Genomic DNA, 21,706 nt, shown 5'->3' on the forward strand with positions numbered 1-21,706 from the left:
CAATTTATTAAAAGCAACCTCTTCCCATAAGTGGGAAAAACTCCATGTCTCCTCATGACTGAAGTCATGTCAGTAGACACTTTGATTCCACTAGAGATTTAGCTTTGTCCTGATGCAGGGTCCTTCTGACCTCTTATCAAATCCCTGGGTTTGCTCTTTTTATTCATGTATTTACTTCTTGATTCTTGACTGGAAAAACCAAGTTACTAGAGTCCTACCCCATAGGATTGTTGTTGAAACAATTAATGAGCTAATATAAGAATGCAGTGCCTGACATGCCTCGAAACTCAGCAAGTGATAACTACATCATCATCGTCACCATAATCATCACCAAAGAACATACTTCTAGGTCTTACTATTATTCTAGGAAGATGACTGAAATAAACATTATTCTATAGATCCCTGGTAGAGAGGGGAGCTGACATTGATCAAATACAAGTCTCTTGCCAGACAATCTTCTAGGTACTTTATATGTTAACTCATCTGAGCCTTGCAAAGAGTCTGCCGGGAATCAGAGGCACCAAGATGTAGGGTCTTTCCAAGGTCAAATCACCATGATGCACCTGGGAGGGGCGCACATGGGCTCTGAGCAGCAGTTTTAGTCTGCCCCCCACTGTAAAAGAAGGCTGATCTCATCCCTCAGGGGCTGTTGTATTGTGCACAAACCTTTGAATCATTAATCCCACACTCCAGGAACCTATCCTGAGGAGGGAATCCAAGAGAAGTGTGTGTGAGAGGTGTTCCTTGCAGCCTTGTCTATAGCAATGAGAAGCAGGATGAAAGAAATGTTGAAGTATTAAAACATAGAAATGATGTGTGCGGAATGATGTCAAAAGAAAAACATGCAAATATGTGTACTCATTATGATTACAACCATTTTTAAAAATGGATGTGAAGGAGATCTGTAGAGAATGGATAAGAAATTATAATGGAATTGGGATCATGGAGGGCTCTGTGTTTTAAATTTTCATGAAACAATGTTTTAAAATAACAGCATTTAAAAATTAGTAATGACTGCTGAAGTAGGCTAGTGAGGACTTTGTATTAGCAGTGAGGGTTTTGTAGGAAAGCCAAGGAATCCTTCAGTAAAGGTTGAAGTTGACATCACTGATGGTTTGAGTCCCTTACATGAAGGTGCCTACTTCAGTGCCTCCCACCTTAACATTAGGAAGGGTGCTTGGTACTTCTAGAACACTTTAGAATGGTCTGCTGCCTATGTTTTCCTGGTAACCAGAGGTTCCTGCCACATAGGTATTTTCTGTAAAACTGAAAGAAACCGTCAACTCAAAGCAATTGTTATTACAGCCCTATTCCTATTACTTTATCCACCCCCACCACACACAGGCACACACCCACAAACATGGCCTCCTTTCGTAACTAGGGAGCATTTGCACTGTTCTGAATGATAGTTTGGGGAAAGGGTAATAATTTTGTTTCAACTGCTCTGCTCACCACACATCTTCAGGTTGCCTGTTTAAAAAAAAAAAAATGATCCATGGTTTATGAGATGATTCTGTTATATTCTGACCTCAGGCCCTTAAATTTTAAGTATCTCCTTTTTCCTGGAATCTTCCACATATGAATGACGAAAAAATGATACACTATTGAATCCACTGTTCACTTGGGAAGATGAGGTAAGGGAAAAATGAGAATGCCCAAACGTGCTGGTGCATGTGCTGACAATATCGCTAATGGCGCCGTTTCCACACCTGCAGACAGACCTGTGCTCCAGAGGCAGGTTTGGAAGTTGCTGCAATGGTGACCACCCCCTGCAGCTGTAGCCTTCAATGCTGTGCCTATTCTCAAGCTCAGTCAAACCTGGATGCCTTTTCTGCAGGCCTCTGTGTGATATGTTTGATATATTAGGTTGTTATTTAATCCAACTATATATCAAACATATTCCTACAGTGTCTTGCCCTGTCTCCGGGGGTTCGTAACAAAGTTTATAAGGCAACAGGAAAGAATATGTTAAAATCATAAATAGAGTTAGAAGATGGAGTGTTCATTACATTTCATTATGTTTTATTCCAGTTCTTCGTATAGCATTTGAGACCTGTATCAATAATTTTAGATTATTTGTTTATTAGAGAAACAAATCATAATTACTGTTTCATAAGAGCTTGAGATATTTTGTACAGCTTAGTTGTGTACTTGATTTTAAATAATTGAAGATTCCAACTCATGTCTATGACATGAGATAAAGGTTAGGATTTTAACCTCCAAACACATCTAGATTTGTATTTTGTTTCAGCTCATTTTTATCCTGATCTTCAGTGGTAGAATGCTACACCTAGCATGGGCAAGGCTCTAGGTTCAATCCCCAGCAGCACACACACACACACACACACACACATATACACACAATTTTTATGATCAATTAAAATTCAAAAAGCACAAATCAATTATCTGTAACTTTTCTTTCTACTTAGAGTACCAAAATACATAAGCAAAATTAACTATATCAATTGGTGAGGCATGGGCTTTACATAAACCTCAGTTAAGACTGAATATAGCTAATAAAGGTAATACAATGTGGACATTATTGTGTTGAATTTTCTGTTACGGATGAACTCATCAACAGAAGTTGATAATACTTATAATAAAATGACAATCAGAAAGTAATTCCATAGCCTAATTGGTTGTACAGGAAGTTTGGAATTATGGTATAGAAAGCATTTTTTTCTGGTATATAACAGGCACCTTTGGCTGGTTTTGACATCTTCCTCAGAGACCAACCAATGAAGCATGTGTGAGTTCATTCTGAGTTCTCTCACTAACAACTTTTATAAACATGGCTTTCTGGAGAGAAAAAAAAAAAAAAAAACTATGCTCTTAGCTTAGTTTTTTTGGAGAAAAGAAGGGCTTTTTTTTAATAAGCACCCATGAGTATACAAATGAGCAATGCCCTATCCAGAAAAGTGTCCTGGCTATGTCTAGAAGCCATCACCAGGGTGCTTACAGTCAAATGTGTAGTGACAGGGTCACAGATCACAAATGACACAGGGCAGGGATATGCAGTGTTGGAATCCTGGCTTCTGGACTTGTGAAGTGACAACTGTCCCTGAAGTCCTTTCTCATTGAGGAGTGGTCTGTGTGTGTCAATAGATGCTCTGCTGGGTGAGTTTTGAGGGTCTGCCCCAATCATCCCACCTTTACACAGTGAGGGGACAGTGGCCTTTGTTTTGAGTCCACTTGCTATTGTTTAAAATGACAAAGGGCCATGAAAATAAACAGAAAGTCATTATGAATCCAAACAAACAGTTTCTAAAGGACCTTCAGATGAAGCCCATTAATTTAAAGTGGTGGGAATTTCATGTTTCTTTTGGTGATATTGCTATTGACCAGCGTGCCTTCTGATCAAAGGCAAGCAGATAGATGTTCAGGGAGGGGCAGAAGCAAATGAGCGTTTTCTGTCTGGCTAAATTGTGGGCTTTGGGCTTGCTTTGGGCTTTTTACCCTACAGAAGTCCTGAAGGGTAAAAAGCATTTGTGTGTGGGGAACTCATCCAGGACACATTCCCAAGTGGCATGACTTCCAGAAGTGTAGGCCACTAGCTCCTTGTCAGGCCCTCCTCACACACAAGGAGGAGGGGCATAGACATAGAAAATGTATCTGATTAGATCTTTGGAATAATGCTGTTATTATTTCTTTGTCCATGCTTCCTATGCAGACATTCAAGTGCCCCCCTTTCTTGAGAGCATGATGAAATCTTTAAGAATTTCTATATCAAAAATACTAATTACAAGATCATTTCAGTAGTATTATTAATTTTCATTTTGAAAATAACAAGTAATGAAGCAATGGATGCCACAGGAGAAACCACTCCCAAGGTACTCATCATGCAAGCTTGGCCCTTTTCCAATAGAAAGTGCATGAACATGCATTTACTGCTAATTTGGATATAGAGGGTGGCACCTTCCTGGTCACAGGTATAACCATTTGACAGTACTTTCTCTCTCTGTTGCCCACTTGGTCTGTTTAGTCTCCCTGGAGCTTTTCTGAGACAAGGAGAGCCTGGGGGAGGGGACTAGGCAAGCTGTCCAGGCCTGGGCTCTTGGCAGTTCCAATTGTTCTGAGAGATTTACTTTTTGTTAGAACTAATAAGGGTGTTGGTCCTAGAGCCAACTCACACATGGGTCCTCTAAAAGAGAAGTTGATCTAGCTCTTGTGCAGTTTGGCCAAGGCCTTCCCCCAAGGCATCTCTCAGTGCAAAACAGAAGCAAGCTGGTAGAGCCAGACTCATGACAGAAAATGGAAAAACATGACTGCCTGTTTCACGTAAGATTCCAACTGGCAGGAACATACCACATTTGTGTTGCTGGAGTCTAGGTGTTGGCTTCCTTTTTTCCCTGAAGGACATTTAAATTATATGCAAAATGTTCAAGCTTTTAAAAAGTATATCCAATAAACTTTTTTAAGTTTCTGATACATGACCTTGCTTTTAATAGTCACTATTCTCCAAGATTTTTAGTAACACAGAGGAAAGTATAATACCTAACTGGAGCTAGGCATGGTGGGACACACCTATAATCCCAGCAGCTCAGGAGACTGAGGCAGGAGGATCACAAGTTCAAAGCCAGTTTCATCAACTTAGTGATACTCTGTCTCAAAAAATAACAAGGCTGGGTATATGGCTCAGTGGTTAATGCCCTGGGTTCCATCTCTAGAACTAAAAAAAAAAAAAAAAAAAAAAAAAAGCCAACTGGAAAGATGCTACTTGAGTGATAAACTGACTGTTAGAAAAATGCCATTGTATTTTTGGACTCTCAACAAGGCAGTCCCTCAATGGAGGGTTTCAAGGAGGGGAGGTAGAAATCAGGACCATGACCCTAGGGCCATCTCCTAAGGATGCCATTGATTCATTCACCTCCAAGTTCACTGGGGAAGGGGCTGCAGAAGCTTAATTCACAAAGAGGACCACAGGAGGGCATGTTCCCCCCTTGTCCAGCATTGCCCAGGAGCCCTTCAGGGAAGTCGGGTGGACCAGTAAAGATGCAGCTGGAAGTAAGTGGGGCTTCTGTGAGGATGGAAGAGAGAAAAATGTAGCTCTTGCTTATTTTGGTCAAAATCTTCTAAAGACTATAATAGGAAATGTTAACATGTCTAAGCTAAAGACCAAGAGAACAGAGCTGTTTCTCATAAACAGAGAAGTGATGAACTCTGGTACCTAGAAAGGGACAGTGAAGACCTGAAGTCACATCTCAGAGCCGAGCAGTGACCAATGCCCATTTTGTCCAGTGCCCCTCTGAATCATGTGTCACTTGTTGCTTTCTTTATTTTTATTTATTCTTCTTTTGTAATTAGATTGTAATCAGAAATGGCAGGTAGAATCTTCATTAGAACTAAGAGTATCATATAGGGTTCACACAGATAAAAAACTACCTTAGCTGAAAGACTGAAGACCAATTTTTAAAACCACACATGAAAAAATATAGTAGTAGAAGTAAAAATGAAATGACTGGCTGAAAGTTCTTTAGCATCCACTGAGAGTCAGTTATCCTTTAGATCCACAAATTATTACTTCTAACACCCATCAGGTAGGTAGGAGAGAATGAAGAAGAATGAGTCATTGGGAAGATTATGTTCTCAGAATCCCTGAAAGGCCAAAACCCAAAATAAAAATGAGAAAAGGACTCCCTTTTCCAAACTCTCCCTTTCCATTCTTCTTTCCCTCTCCTACTCCAGTGGGAACTCTGGCTCCTGAAACTTGAGATGTGTTAGAGCAAAACAGGGGCCTTGAATGCTCTCTTGAGCTCCCAAGTATGGGAAGCGGGCTGGAAGGGAGCCAACCCAAAGTGTAACCTTTCCCAAGAGGGCTATCACCAGGCCTCTCACTTTTTAAAAGGTCACCTACAGAAGATCAGCAAGCAGGAAAAATAACAACGAAAGGACACTTAGACCTTTCTCAAAGCTATAAAAAAAAAAAATCCCAGATGAGGATAAATCCATCACAGTCTGAATCTACCAGATAGGCCAGGAAAAACAATGGCTATAAGAGCTGGATGTGGCCCAGCCTTTTGAGTGGAGGAGACTAGGGTAGGGAACATTGTACCCAAAGATGAGAAAAACTCACCTCTGAGGGGCTGCAGCCAATACCCTCATCAGGAAGAGTAGATGCTTCCTGCATCTGTTAGCACTTTTCTCAGCTGTTTTGTTAAATAAGAGCACCTCTAGAGCTGGGTTGTATCTAGCTCAGTTGTAGAGCACTTGTCTAGCATGTGTGAGGCACTGGGTTCAATTCTCAGCACTGCACATAAATAGTAAATAAAAATAAAAGTCCATTAACAACTAAAAATATATTTTTTTAAAAAAGAGAGTACCTCTTGGTAAAATGCCTGGTGTTTACATTAGGATGCACATGACTAAATGTCACAAACTCTGAATGCTAGTTAAGATATGCAGGCAGAGTGTAGGATTCACAACCCAGGCCCTCAAACAGGGCAGGAGCCTGCCCGCATGGTTCAGGAGTGGACAGTGAATGATGCAGACACGTATTCTATGTGTTTCTCCTCCTACCGTGTGCATTGTCCTCTGGCTGCAGGCTGGAATTACTGCTTTTGAGTGGAGGCACCCATTCAACAACCATTTATCACAGGGCTCTTCCACCTGATTCTGTGCAGAGAGACATAAATTGAGTAAAATACAACATGTACCCTAAAGCAGATCACAGGCTGGTGGGATTAACTGGCATTTGTTTTGCTTAGTCTGGGCCAGCAGTTCCCATGGAGTAGTCCATAACCACCTCCCTTAGAAATAAGCATTCCTCACCCAGACCTGCCAAAGCAGAATCTGCATCATGAACCAGATCCTCTGGCAATTCTGCAGTCAGGATTGTGTGTTCAGGCTGTATTTTCTTAAGTTCTTTGCCTTCACTTGATGCAGTAATTTTAAAGAAATAGAAACAACCACATATAGTAAGATCAGTCATTCTCACTTGAAGATTATTTCAACAGTCTCCACGGTCTTTATATAATCCAGTTGTGGAGAATTTCACTGTCAGCCTCCCATAAGCAGATCCAGCTGCCTCAGGTCAGGTCAGCAAAGTATCTCAGCTGAAGAGAAGACTGATAACTGCCCCTCTGGAGAGGGGACCCAGACCCCAGTGGTCATGGTGCATGGTCTGCAGGTTCCCCCCTTGGGTCCCTTTGCAGCAGCTCTACATGGCTGTTCTTTTTCTCTCCAGTCTCTCAGCTCCAGGAGGGATTATTCTGTTATCACATCCTGTGTTTTCATTGTGATCCTTTTATGTATGAAAGTCTTTCAGAGATTTTCTCTCCTTTTGCAGTATGGCTAAGTGTATGCCTCCCCCACCCACAACCGTCACTTCCCTTCTCCCAGACTCCATTCTGCAAGCTGGTAGAAGTCAGAGCTCACGGGGACACTGGCTGGGACGTGCAGACCTTTCACCAAGTCTACTCGGCCTAGGGAGATCCTGTTTTCTATCAGGCTTAAAGGTCCTGAAACATTAAGTGCAGCTGTTTTCAGCAGGAGAGAGAGACAGGGTAGGCATTTCATCCTAATGAGAACCCTGACACAGATCAACACAGGGATCCTACAAATACAGTGGGTTCCATCCTGAACTCCATCTAAGCTGGAGCATCTACACTCTGCCTTCCATGCCTATTGCCAGTGCAGTCAGCTTTGTTGAGCCTTTCTTAGGAAACTCTAGTACTTTCTAAGCAGAACAAATATCTCCTGGAGATTAGGCTTTGTGCAGTGTCTGTTTTAAAGCATTAGAGATTATGGGGGGAAAAAATTGGGGACCCATCAAAGAGCATTACAGAGCTGCCAAAGCCAGAAAAGTGGGTGTCAAAAAGTATTTCCAAGTGGAATATCTATTTTAAACATGTGGTTTTTTGCCAAAAAAAAAAAAAAAAACCTCCAGAGCAGCAGAAGGTGTAGGAGTCCCTTCAATTCAGTTTTGTGATATAAGATGATTCTCCCAGATCTGCCCATGCTAAAGCTTGGCACTTAATTTTAAGGAAATTCATCTTTATGGATCAAAAATTTTTGGGAAATCAGAAATCTGGTGATTCTGTACACTGTAATGTGAACTCAGGCTTGGAGCTCATGATGTAGTCAAGGCCACCTGAGACAAAAGTCTGGGAGACTTAGGGGCTACCCTGGGCCTCCATTTCCTTTTCTGCAAAAATGAGTGCCATTCGCTTTTATGTCAAAAATTCTGTGATTTCCATAGTGGCTTAATCTGTCATGTGCTTGACTTTCTTTTGCAGAATAAATTGTTGGAAAAGCTCTTAATCTCAAGGTCATTAAATATACACACATCCACACATATATCTATATCTACACTAAGTCTAGTGTAGTTTATTTGGGAACTGAGCATAAGAGTACCTTTTATGTCAATGTCTTAAGACAAGTCATTTTTGTATTTCAGTAAATAAATTCTATATCCTGCCAACCCAAAATGCATCCAGGGGAACTGAATTCATTTCTCTCCTGAATACTCTTTGAGCAAGACTCTGTCAGAGATAAGAAAAACATGTACAGATTCTGTTTCAGAAGTTATAAAATTCTTATGAAAAAACTTATTCAATGCATGTCCAGTGGATCATTTTTCAAATTCACTAGATATGCATTGAAATTAATTTGGATAACATGGGTTACAAAATAACAATTAATTGGCATCTCTCATTGTTCAAGATATGGCCATTAAGAACAGGGATCTGGAAAAGAATTGTATCCTTCCTGTCTGATGTTTCATTTGGGCCCATGCACAGGCTGATTCTGAACCTCTGGCCTAATCAGTTTCATTGATGCCCTAAGACCTAGGCTAATAAAAGCTCGTCATTTGAAGTCAGAGATATTAGGTGTTAGATTCTAGCTTCAATTATTCATTTTTCCATGTACCCTTGGGCCAAATACTCCACTTCCCTGAGCCTGAGTTTTCCCACTGTAAAAATAAGGATAAATATAATTTCCATATAGGATTTTTTTTTCTTGGTGAGACTTAACAAGTTAGTATACATAGCAGTGCCTAACAAAATGCTTGGCACATAGTAGACACTCGTAAACATGAATTCCTATTGCACATTGTGAATGTACTTAACACCACTGACTTGTACACTTAAAATGGACTAAAAGGGTAAACTTTATGCTATGTATATTTTACCGCACATATAGAGAAAAGTGTTGCTGTGGCTGACCATCATTTTTTCACACCAGACACGTTTAACATTCTTTGAGCTAAGGACAGCTTAACCAAATTGACTTAATGTCATAGAATTTTAATACTGGAGACCTCGAAGGTCTTCCAGTCTGACCACCCCACTGTGATGCTCCATCCTTCCTAGCCTGGGACCACAGTCTTTCCACTTACCCTGCTTTCCCAAAACTGCTTCCCAACTTCCTGGGTTGTTGTGGCCACGGGGGACTTAGTGGTGGTGAGCAGGGTTCCCCCCAAGGTGGAACCAGTCTTCATGTGTCCAAGTGGCTGAACAGGCTCCACCTCAATGTCACTTTATCTTGATTTGTTTCCCCCACTGGACAGTTTGTGGTTAATATATGACTCCCTCTGTGCTCAGCCACAGAAATGCAAATACTACTTTGCTTTTGTTTTTACTCAAGAAAAGTAAGACTTCGGAACAAATTACCATCTTTCCATTTTTCAGGGCATCTTTGAGCCTTAAGCTCTGGCAGAGTGTGCCACAAGTCACTCTTTTGATTTTGATGATTATTATTTTGATGTGGGTTATTGGTGCTGCTGGAACCTTTTAAGCTTATCTGTTCACAGTGAATTTGTTTCTCTAAAGATTCTGGTCTGGAAGAATAGTTTGCCTTAGAATTTCCTGTTTTAAAACTTGTATAGAATGTCACTGCTAATGGCTTTTACCTTCTGAAGTGGGGGGTGGGGGTGAGACAGGCACAGCAGCAGATGGAGAGGCCTCCTGAGAGCTTAGGCCTTTCTTCTGGGCTGTGGTTTGTCCACAAAAAGCAATAGGCAAAGGAAGAGCCAAATGACAGCAGTAAGTAGTCCGGCAGAAAGAACCCTTTGTGAATATGAATTGCACATGACATGGTTCTCTTTTGATTATAGCAAGCAGATGAGACCTTGGATTTTGAAGAACAGATCTTGGAAGCTGCTAAATCCATTGCTGCTGCCACAAGCGCCCTGGTCAAATCAGCTTCTGCAGCCCAGAGGGAGCTGGTGGCCCAAGGAAAGGTAAGTAAACCTGACTGGCCGGTGGTAGAGCACTCCCCAAGAGGCAGCAGCCAAGTAAGAGAGAGAAAGCCTTTGGCCCTGCCAAGGAAATGTGTGATGTGCTTCTCTCCCTGAGTTGCCAGGCTTTGCCCCGACCACTGAAAACTGTTTGCTTAAACTCAACTGACCGAATAAAAGGCTTAGCTTCTGGGCCTCTCATCTGCTTCTTGTTAAGGATCGTATTCCATTCCAGCCATCAGGGCTGAACCAGATACTTATATTCCCACTGTACATTAGGCTGTTTAAAGATGTAAACTGTCATAGTTTCCTGGTGAATGACCCAATAAGCACCACAGTCAGGGGTTTTGTGATACCACTTTCCAACTGCAAATGGCTCCATTTGTTTCAGGACCGTTGAGCTGAACGCCGGCCAACTTTGCAGTTAGCACTTTTCTAAGTCTCTTGGTCAGAAGGCCAGTGTGGGTTTAAACTTAAGAGTTCTTCAGTCTGCTTCATGTCCAGTCCTCCCTTCTGTCTACACTAGCAGAAAAGCCTCACTGTTTTTCTAATGGTTCAGAAGAGGACTTCTGGATATGTGCAGTCTTCCCATTGAAAATATACCAGGTGTCCTGTTATTCCTCTACAACATGGAACCACCCTATCAAAATGTGTCTTGCAGAGAGCCTCCCAAGGCACTACAGCAGCCTGTCGGTGGTGGGTATAGGGAATTTGGTCACTGTCATTGTCAGTTACTTGTGTTTGACATTAAAAGGCCTTTGCTCTCAGGGTAGAGAGATGGATCATATCTTATACAGACAAAAAGTCATGCCTGACTGGTGGCTGTGCCTCTTCCCCCAGTCTTTTATGAGCTTAGCCACATACTTTGATTTTCTTTCTAAGACATTGTGTGATGTTACTCAGTATCAATGCTGTGGGTCTCCCCACCTGGCACATTAGCTTCTCCTTTAGCACCTGCAGATTCAGCAGGGGCTGAGCTTGTCTTGTGTCTTTATCAAGTTCTTGTTGATTGGTCAAGATGTGAGGACCACAGGTGAATTGTCAAACAGAAGATCCTACCTAAAAATTTCAGTTTACTTCAACATGTAAAGGGTTGGCATTGTACTCAACACAGCACTAGATACCAGAAAAATCTACCTTGACTATGGCATACTTCCATGGAACTTACATGTTCAAGCATTTTAAAAGGTGGCAGAGGAGGTTCTGCTGATCCTGGGTGAACTATAAAATAATATATAAGACCATGAGATTTGACCTTTTATATTCAGTAGATGCCTATAATTGATGACAGATCCATAGTTTCATTTTCAAATTGAGATACTCATCCCTTCCCTTGCTGGCACCTCCCACCCTGTGAAGGTATTTCCCCCCAAAACTACATCCTCTAGATCTGCAGGAAAATACCTTCTTACCAGAGATGCTCCTTACTTCCAGCCTCTTATTCCTCTCCCCACCTCTGACAAAATAAGACCCTCCTTAAGATGAGGGTCCACATTCAACCATACAGAGGGAAATGCACTGCCCTTTTCTAATATCACCTGCCTGAAACTCAGGCAGGTTACTAATCAGGAAACTTTTTAAGTTTCCCTTTTCACTTGAAAGAGGACGCCTTAGTGGCTTCCATGTTTAAAATGGGGCAAGGTCAGCAGAGGACAATAGCAGCAACTCATCATTCCCGAGCCATTTCCCAGAAACATAGTACCTGGCAGTTCCCATTGCATCTTGTAGCCCTGGTGGAAACCAGCCAGGATGTGCTGGTGTAGTGTGGTCACGGCCAGGGTCCCATAAGTTAAAGTGTTGCTCTATTCTCAGGCCAGTGTTGTTGGCAGGAGTCACCAGACAGTACTGTGTGTCCAGCTGCAGAGTGAGGAAGGATGTGCGGGGGCTGCAGGCCACCTTGGCCTTCCAGCACCCACTGCAGGTTTCCCACTCCCCTTTCCAGGTGGGCTCCAGCCCCGCCAATGCTGCTGACGACGGACAGTGGTCACAGGGACTCATTTCTGCCGTGAGTTACCTTCTTCCTTCTTTGCTTTGTGGATCCCCTGAGGGAGGTTTGGGCCTTGGGTCATTTCTCTGTTGACTGTCCTCAGGCCCGGATGGTGGCAGCTGCAACCAGCAGTCTCTGTGAGGCCGCCAATGCCTCTGTTCAGGGACATGCCAGTGAGGAGAAGCTCATCTCATCCGCCAAGCAGGTCGCTGCTTCCACAGCCCAGCTGCTTGTGGCCTGCAAGGTGAAAGCCGACCAGGACTCAGAGGCCATGAGGCGGCTACAGGTAATGGTCACTGATGCTGGTGGGAAAATACTCCTGTTGGAGCGGGTAAGTGTCACCAAAGGGGACAGTCTCACTTCCTTGGCATGACCCACCAGGCCTTCATCAGCCAGCTCTGTCCCACTGTCCAGCCTCATCATCTGCCTCCTGCGTCCATGCATTCTACACCTGCTGCCCCACCAAGGTCACATCTCCACCTCGGACTTGAGGGCTGATATCTTGGGGCCCTTACTCACCTGGGATGCCTGGGTCTCCTTCCTGCCAGCCCAACTGGGCAAACTCCTACTCATCCTTTGTGACTCACCACAAAGTCATTTCTTTTGGGAAGCCCTCCTTGAATTCCTGGGGCTTGGGCACTCAGTGCCTCCTGCCTCCTGCCAGAGCTCCTGGCCTGAACAATCTTATGGTTCCTATGTCACATGGCATGGCACCATGTTTATTTTGCTACCTATCTGTGACAAGGCTGTGTACTTCCTACATACCATGTCTTCATCTTGGCACTTCTCTCACCGGAGCCAGTGCCTCTCTCAGAGGATGCCCTGAATCAGTGTTTACCCAGTAGGGAGTGAAAGCACTGTGAGCAATCTGAGCATTGCTAAGGTTTCCCAGAGCCCAGAAAGCATAGTGCCAAAGTTGACAATCAAATCCTTCCCAAGGCATATATGCCCTGATCATTTTAATTATAAAAAATACTTTAAATGTTTGAATAGAAAAACCATTTAGCCTCAACATCTCCGCACATCAGTGTTTCATTGTTTCCTGTTCTGTTATTATCTACATATAAAATAGTTTTGTCTGGTTGTAATCATAGCAAGACATGTTGTGCTTTCTTTTTGCTTCACATGTTGTCAAACACATTTTTCCTCCTAAAGATAAGGCTCCATTTTCATGAGTCTCATTTTTAATGATTGCATGATATTACATGCATGATGATGCCAGAATTTTCTTATATATTGGACATTTTGTTTCTTTCCAATTTTCTGGAATTTCATTACTGTAAAGTGTCAAAATGTAGATTGTTTATATTGCTAAAATATATTTATATAAGTCATGAATGAAATCGTAAAGGGCAGAAATATTTGAACCACTCCATCAGAACTCAGAATTCTTGTTTTATTTTGGAAGTCCCAAAGTGTTTCTGTAACGTGACCCTCCCAAGTCTCTCTGACCCACCTCACTTTTAGAGAGAACTAGGAGCTGTGTATTTCTGAATGTTGCAGTTCCTGAATTTGGGGGTCACTTCTGAGGGAAACAACCTGAATTACAAGAGACCTAGCTGCAGCCCTGCCTCTACCACATACACCATGGTCTCAGGTCACTCAGAACTTTTGAGACTTCAGAAGTTTCATCTGCAGTGTCAGGGTGGAGATGTCCATGTGGACTTACGGGGGTCAAACAGCATAGTGGACGTGAACATGGTTTAGGAAGTTCTAACAATTCACACAGGTTAAACACAGCACCAGTCTTGTTACCTGATTTATGGACACTACAGTGTCATGTCTGAGCCCCTTACAGGCAACTCAGGAGTTCTCTGGAGCTCAACAAACCTATATCCAGGATCTTAGACAAGTTCCTTAACCTCAGTCTCCATATCAGAAAAGTGGGGCTACAGAGCCCCTTAGAGAACCAGCACAAGATGACAATTTATCATATGTTAACTTGCTTTCCTTCCTCTTCTTGTGCAAGTCCTTATAATGCTCATTGGTCACTTTAGATCACCAACCAGAAGGGCCAGCTAACTTCGAAAAAAAATCTCAATTTTCCCATTGCTAACTTCTGATTGAAGGGTGCTGGGTAAGGAATATGGTAGGCTTACTAAAGCTTTGACTGCCATTGGAAGAAAATTCCAAACCTCAGCTGGCAGAGAACAAGTCCCCAGGCTCATGCTTCATAAGCATTAAGAGTAAGCCAGAGCTAGGCATAGTGGTGCCTACCTGTAATCCCAGGAACTGTGGCAGGAGAATTGCAAGTTCAAGGCCAGCCAGGGAAACTTAATAAGACCCTATCTCAAAATAAAAAATAAAAACATCCGGGGACATTGCTCAGTGGTAGAACACCCCTGGGTTTCATCCCCATTACTGGGGGCAAGTGGGGGAGAGTAGGCCCCAGAATGGGCAACAGCCTTTAACAAAGATGTAGACTCCACATTGAAAAGCTTTTCTATACCTGACTCTAGCAATTTGCCCTATCCTTAAGCTTCTGGCATAAAGCTCAGCTGTGACTTAAAGTATAGCAGTAAGGGTCCTGGGTACTGTGAGACTCCCGGTGCTCCATGCAGGGGTGGATACCCCCTTGCTTGTGTGCTCATAGTCCCTTATTCCCTCAGATCATCTGTAGTAGATGATAACTCTGGATACCCTCTGTGCCAGGTTCTAGGGATGAAGAGATTCAAATTACTGTTCCTGCCCCAAGTTGTCACTGTCCAGGAGGGAGACAGGCAACAACAAATGTGATAAGGGTGGTGAAGAAGCCAGCACAGGGCACTCCAGCACAGGGCACTCCGGGGGCACCAATGGTGAGAGTGTGGGTAGGGCCAAGGCAGACGGGAAAATGTGATGTGTGACCCATGTCCTCAAGTACATGCTACGTTTGATGGGGAAGGCAGCCATGTTTCCTAGGCCAAGGAGGCAGCCCTAAGCACACTTCTATTAATAAATACACACAGCACATTGCTATCATCGCTTACTACATGATTGTAATTCCCTTCAAAAGTCTATGTTCCTTCGGGGCCAAAAAGTGTACCTCATTCATCTGTGAATGAGCTGTGGGTAGGTAAGTGCCAGTGTTGGTAGAATCGATGGATGGATGGAGAGACACACGGATGCTCACAGGCTAAAGAGAACTTCTATGTTATAATTGAATGATAAATTAACTCATGTTCTCATGAACTGTACCTTCATGTCATTCTCGCTGTTTTTAATGCTCTGATGTGCATTTTGTTCCCCTTCCAGGCAGCAGGGAATGCTGTGAAAAGAGCCTCAGACAATCTTGTTCGCGCAGCCCAGAAGGCAGCATTTGGCAAAACTGACGACGATGATGTCGTAGTGAAAACCAAGTTTGTCGGGGGCATTGCTCAGGTTTGTGACTAAATATGTAATAACATTTAATTCTTAAAACAGGTGTTGCATTATAATAGGTACAAAAAAGAACAGTGACTTAAATAAGCTTATTTCTCCTCATGTAACTGGGTGTAAGCAGTCTAGGGATGGTGTGATGATTCCTTCACTTCTGAGACCCAAACTCCATCTGCCTTATTCCACCACTCCTGAGAGAGTGCCCTTGGCCATTTGGTTTAAGACAGTTCAATTACCACCTCGGCTGTCCATCAACCAGGAAGAGGGAAGAAAGGAGAGGAGGACATGACCCTGAAGTTACACACATCACCTCTTCTCACATGCCATTGGTTAACACTTGGTCATGTGACCATCCTAGCTGCACAGAAGACTGGGAAGGGTAGTATTAGCCATCTACCTAGCTAGAAATCAGGGATTCTGTTTGTGGGGAGAAAATGAAACAGAAATTGGAGAACAGCAATGTTATTTAAATACAGGGATATATTTGGAGCTGTTGCTATCTCCAGCCATTTGGCCCCCAGAGAGAATGAATGCTTACTGTCTCCCAGAACTTTTAGAATATGTGGGATTGACTTAGTTAGGGTTGCATTCTCATGTATGAAGTGAGGAGGGAACTCTAGGAAACCAGGCTTGCAATTCTTTCCTTTGTGTTAACACAGTTAGCTCTTCCCACAACTCTCCCTGTGTTTGGCAATGCACTGGATGTATTTTTACCAGAATGTGTTTCTTGATGTACTTCTTCCATTAGAAGTAACACAAAGAATGGTCTGTGGTCACACAAATCAGGAAAATGCTACATTCAATACTTCATCCCACCTTGGTCAGAGTACTCATTGGAATTTATATGACTTTCTGGAAAACAAACTTGCCCTTTTCACACAACTCCCAGTTAGTATCCCTCAGATCACCATAGAAGCATGAAGTAAATATAGTCTTCCCTCTGAATCCTTCCATGGGTTTCATATCCTCGATTTCAACCCAACATGGGTTGAAAATATTCAGAAGAAACATTGCATCTGCACTGAACATGTATAGACTTTTCTCCATGTCCGTACTCCCTAAACAATACAGCAATTATATATATAGTGCACATGTTCATTTCAGTATTATAAGTAGTCTAGAGATGATTTAAAGTATAAAGCAGGATTATAGGTTATATGCAAATACCATGGCATTTTAAGTACTTGAGTACCCATGGGAGGGGGTGCTATGGAACCAGTCTCCCAAATGCCAAGGGCTAACTCTATATGGAGGCCATCTAGTGGTGACAGTCACCAGCTTTAGCTTTAAGAACACCTGGACTGGTTCCTTCTGTTGTAGTTAAGTGACCATAGGGAGGTAGACCCATACCTTTCAATTTCAGATTCCTTATTGGAAAAAAGGACTTTTGATAGATCATACGTCACAGGCTTGCCACAAAGATGACAAGGCAGCCTTCTGTGGAGTGCTCACATCCAAGCCTGGCACACAACAGTGATGCAGTAGACGTTTGCTGTTCAATCAGTGGCCAGAAATCAGCTCATTGTCTTGGGTCAGTTGGGTCATTGGTCTCAAAACCCAAACCATCACAAGCTAAGAGTACTATTCTCAGTGTACTGCTGTGTCCCATGGGAGACAGTGATTTCTTTAAAAGCATGAGATTATCTTGCTTGTTGCTCTTCTTCTAGATCATCGCTGCCCAGGAGGAAATGCTAAAGAAAGAACGAGAACTGGAAGAAGCAAGGAAAAAGCTGGCCCAGATCCGCCAGCAACAGTATAAATTCCTACCCACTGAGCTGAGGGAGGATGAGGGCTAAGTCCAGGCCAGGATGGCGAGCCCCAGGAGCTAGCCCTGCAAGAACTGGACAGATAGTGTTTCTGAGAGCCAGGCACTTACCTGGAAACTGCCAGCCCCTTCCCCCCGGGGCGAGTCCAGATCCCTGAGTCCTGTTCTCACTTCTCTGTCCTGTTGGCACCGGCTGCATGATCCTGATGTCACCCGGTACAGTGTCCCACCCGCAGCTCCTCCGCCGCCTCCCCTTGTGCCTCGCCATGTCTCAGGAGAGAGGGGTGCACGTTTTGTGAACTGTTACCAAAAAAGAGAAGTCAGTATTATGTCGTTCTCAGACACTTTTGCTTTCATTGGTCTTCTCAAGGCCTGCTGCTGGGCCTCTTTGTGAAATCATACTAGGAAAAAAAACAAAACAAAACAAAAACACAGTGGTCCTGGGGGAAATCATTGATGTCATAGATACACATAGATCTTCTTCTCCCTCTCAAGAGAACATGAACGTTGGAGCTGGACATGGTAATAAAAGTCAGAAACACAAACCCAGGTGGACTCTGGGAGGGTGACTGAGGTCCTCTTTCCATGTCTTGAGCACTGGTTCACCCAAGGGGTGAAGAATCCCTGCTCCTGTTTGCACGCTTTCTTGCCTCAGTGTGTAAGCTCCTTGTACAATCTAGACCCATCTTGTATCCTGTGGCCCAGAAAATCAAACAGTTAATTTTTTTCCCCCTCCATAATCCAAAGGGCAGAGTTATGGGAGCCTTTCAGGGCTTGGTAAGCAGGGGCTGGAATAAAATGCATGGGCTCCTTATTCTGCAGAGGCTGTTTCGGTTCATACAGATTCATGTGCACAAACCCACTTCCCTGTGACAGTCAGCGTGACAGCCCTCTTATGTATTTGGGTGGCTTCAGCAGGAATGAAGCGACTCCATCTTTAAGTCCCTTATCACTAATCTCAGGAGACCAGAGTTCAAGATTGGAAGACATCTGTTGGGAAACCCATTATCGTCCCAAGAGGACTTTTTTTTCCCTATATCTTAGTATTCAGAATCTGTGCATCCTAAAAATCAATGTGAACCTTTAACTAGATAGTTTTGCTTATATGTAAGGTGAGAACATCCCCGGGGTGTTTTGGGAGTCCATCTTTTGGATGTCACACTTCCAGAATTTCATATTTTTTCCTCCTCTTTCCTTTTTTTCCTTTTTCCCTTCTCTGCAAAGAAGGGCACGTTAAGACCTTGAATTCTCCTTTAATCTGAGCCTTTACCCTTTACAATACATGGAGGATGAATGGCTTGTGGTATAGAGGTTAATGCCAGGTAGCAAGTGACTTTGAAAGAATCCATAAGAGAAAGAAAGGAGTTAATGAGGCACATGGTTTTCCAGACTGAAGACTGTTGAAGGCAGTCAACCTCTGCCTTTCCCTATCTCATAGCTCCAAATTTTCAGCCAGGAGGAAAAATTGGTGCTCTGGTCCTCAAAAGATGTCATCTTTTGACCTTGGCCAATGATCCTGCTTCAGCAGAGCCTAGCCCATGCCATGGTTTTAAAATATAAACTTGACAGTTTCCCACATTTATAAGATAACTTGTAAGTGCTACAAATATTGAAATTTCTTTTCAGTCAAGTAGAAAGTTAGAGGAGTATAAATGACCCACAGGTGGAGAGCATACATTGGGGAGAGTGACAGTAGCTGGCACCAAATCTGATAAACAGTGGGGAGCCCTGGCCTCACAAGGAAAAGCAAGCCCAGTCCTGGCTCACCTTTCAGAGTATAGCTAATACAGCTCCTCACACCTGCACTGGGTGGACATTCTGAGGAGGATGCAGGGTGCTTCCTGAGATTTTGGAAGTCAGACCGAAAAGCTCAGGGTCTGAATGTACTAATGGTCTCACAAGGTGGGACTCTGGGAAGCCCTTGCAGGGCCCAACCCTCCCCTCTTTTCCTCTAGGCTACCCTTCTTCCCTTCCATCTGTCCATCACATTCTGGCATCCCAGGAGGGGGTAGGGGCCAGGGCAAGCAGGGGGTTCTCCATCCCTGCTTCAGGGTTGTTTAAAACCCCAACTGCATTTGACACCAGAAAAACCTCCAGAGAGAAACCAAATGGAAAGGCTCGTCTTTTCCAACATTAATGGGCAGTCACAGAACACAGTTTATTTTTGTAGGACCTATATAAATGGCCTTTCTGAAGTTTTCTGCTGCTAGGAGTCTAGAGAGGTTGGCTCCCAGTCATCACCTGGTGTGGTCCTGGTTTTTCATCTTTCCTTTCTCATCCTCCCTGCGTGTTTGTATGTGAATGGCCTTGTGGTAGCTTGGTCTTTTCTCATTTCATAAAATGGCCAAACAGCTGTGCTTTGGGCATTCTTTACTAAGTGTTAACTGCAAGTGCCCCTGTGTGGTGTTGAGGGGGCTCTTGGTTCTTCAGAGAGAAAGAATGCAGGTATATGAGTTGCATTTGGGGGCATGAACTTTTAGAGCATGTGACAATAGCATGGTTCCCAGTAGCAGCAGCCCCAGGTCTGGAACGTAGAAAGGGCCTCTGTGGTAAGGGGCAGCAGGTGTGTGGACGTGTGCCCTTTCTCACCTGCTTTGCCCCTGAGGGAAACTGGCATTGGGCTTTGAATCTTTAGGCTGATTTTTGTGTCCAGAAATTGCTGGCTTTGATGGTCAAAAAAGGAACCTGAACTAGACTTCAGAGCCAACTGGTGATTTGGGAGTTTAGATTTTGCTGTGTGTTGTCTTTCAAAAGTCTTCAGATCAAAGGCGCTTAAGCCATGTTTGGTCAGATTGGCCTTATTTAGCTCCACTGATGTCTAGTCAGGGTGGCCTTGGTGGTCACTGCCAGCAGGTACTCAGGTCCTGGCTGGTCTCTGGGCATCATGTATCCACCAAGGCAGTTGCCCAGCTGCCCAGCCCATAGTCTGTGCACAGGCTTAGGACCAAGCCACCTGCCACCTTGTTGGCACATAATTTTATCCCAGAAAACCCTCTGAGCTTCTTGTAGGTCTTGCCCACCTGCTGTCTGATTTATCAGCCAACATGTGTGCAAGCAACAGGAACCTATTCCTAATTTATCACAAAGATTGTTTAAAAAAAAATTCACTACCTTCAAAAAGAGTAGACTCCACCTCCCAAGGGACTCCAAGGCTAAAACCTCATGAGGGAAGTAGGCACAGGGCAAAGGTGGTAAGTAAGCCATGGTCTCTGCTCCCAGGGAACTCACAGGCCTCGGCGAGGTGCCTCCATTTCCTCCTCGACAGGTGGTCCCCAGAATCTTCTGTCCTAGCTCTGAAGTGCTGGGCTCTGGCAGGACCTCTGGGAGCCTTTAGACCCTAGGACATATTATGACCATGTTCTGCTCTCAGATTTCTGAAGGAAATGAACCCTCTGTTGACCAAGGGGACACTGCTTTTGAGAGTCTTTGGGGGACCCGGGGAACTTGGGGAAATTCCCAGGCTAAGAGGCTACAGTCGAAACCGGAGTTCCAAAACCCAGAGATCCTGACTTCTGTGCCAATGGCCCATGTCCCGTCTGAGTGCCAGCCTCAAGAGATGACCTCTGCCAGGGAAGGACTACTTCCCAAAGGGATCCCAACTTCCACGTTTAAATGTCCTGAGACTATGGCTTCGTCCCTCTGAGCTCATGTTTGGTGTGTTTATGACCATTAGGAATGAATGTGTGATGGAGCTTCTGTCGATTGATTTTAAAACACTACAATGAAGAGCTGTCACTTTTCTATGATGGGAGTTTGGATTCAGCCTTCTTCTGAGCCCAACTCCCAACTCTCCAGGAAGCATCTGCGTGTGAGTCCCTCCAGCCACGTGTCCTCACCCCACATGACACAAGGCAGGTTCCCTCAGCCTCCAGCCACACTGCAAGATCCATAGGAGGTCAGGAAAATTAACCTCTGCCCTTGTCATAATGTCTAATCACATAAATTAATTTATCTAATCACATAAATTATTTTTTTTATTCATCAGAAATAAACTTTTAAAGCAATGAACCTGTGTGAAGGTCTCATGGCAATGGGAGAAGGGCAGAAAAGAGGGAAGAGAAAGTGTCTTTATTGTGTGAGAGAAATTCTGCCTTGACCACCACCCAGATCCACACTTACCAGATGTGTTAGGAGAGGTAGGGTGTATGTGGGAGGGCCACAAATGAATTCCATTCAGCTTTGCTGACATGAGAGGAAACTCAAAGAAGAAATAGACTATGAGTAGGAAGATCAAATTATGTTTCTCTAAGACAGGCTTCCTGGACAAATAACTCAGGGACTCTTTGGCCATGCAAGTCCCCCACACTGCAAGACTGCAAGCTAAATACAGAAGTGCATATGAGATGTACTTGACCTGGGATGTGACACAGGAAGGCTGGTTCACTTCTGACAGCTGAGGCCAAAAATGTAACCTGCAGGG

The 21,706-nt window shown here is 43.7% G+C and overlaps 1 protein-coding gene across 5 annotated transcripts in view; it reads left to right on the forward strand.

The window, feature by feature from the left end:
- The window catches only part of Tln2 (talin 2), a 394,566-nt gene extending 373,276 nt beyond the window's left edge, over positions 1-21,290 (forward strand). For all 5 annotated transcript variants that reach the window (XM_076850883.2, XM_076850885.2, XM_076850886.2 and 2 more), the window contains 5 exons: positions 10,055-10,180; positions 12,120-12,182; positions 12,268-12,450; positions 15,399-15,524; positions 17,189-21,290. In XM_076850883.2, coding sequence (XP_076706998.2) covers positions 10,055-10,180; positions 12,120-12,182; positions 12,268-12,450; positions 15,399-15,524; positions 17,189-17,317 — 627 coding nt within the window. In that variant the 3' untranslated portion in view covers positions 17,318-21,290. The remainder of the gene's footprint in view (positions 1-10,054; positions 10,181-12,119; positions 12,183-12,267; positions 12,451-15,398; positions 15,525-17,188) is intronic.
- Positions 21,291-21,706: the final 416 nt, after the last annotated feature.

This window comes from Callospermophilus lateralis, chromosome 3, assembly GCF_048772815.1.
Source record: "Callospermophilus lateralis isolate mCalLat2 chromosome 3, mCalLat2.hap1, whole genome shotgun sequence".
Taxonomy (NCBI): domain Eukaryota; kingdom Metazoa; phylum Chordata; class Mammalia; order Rodentia; family Sciuridae; genus Callospermophilus; species Callospermophilus lateralis.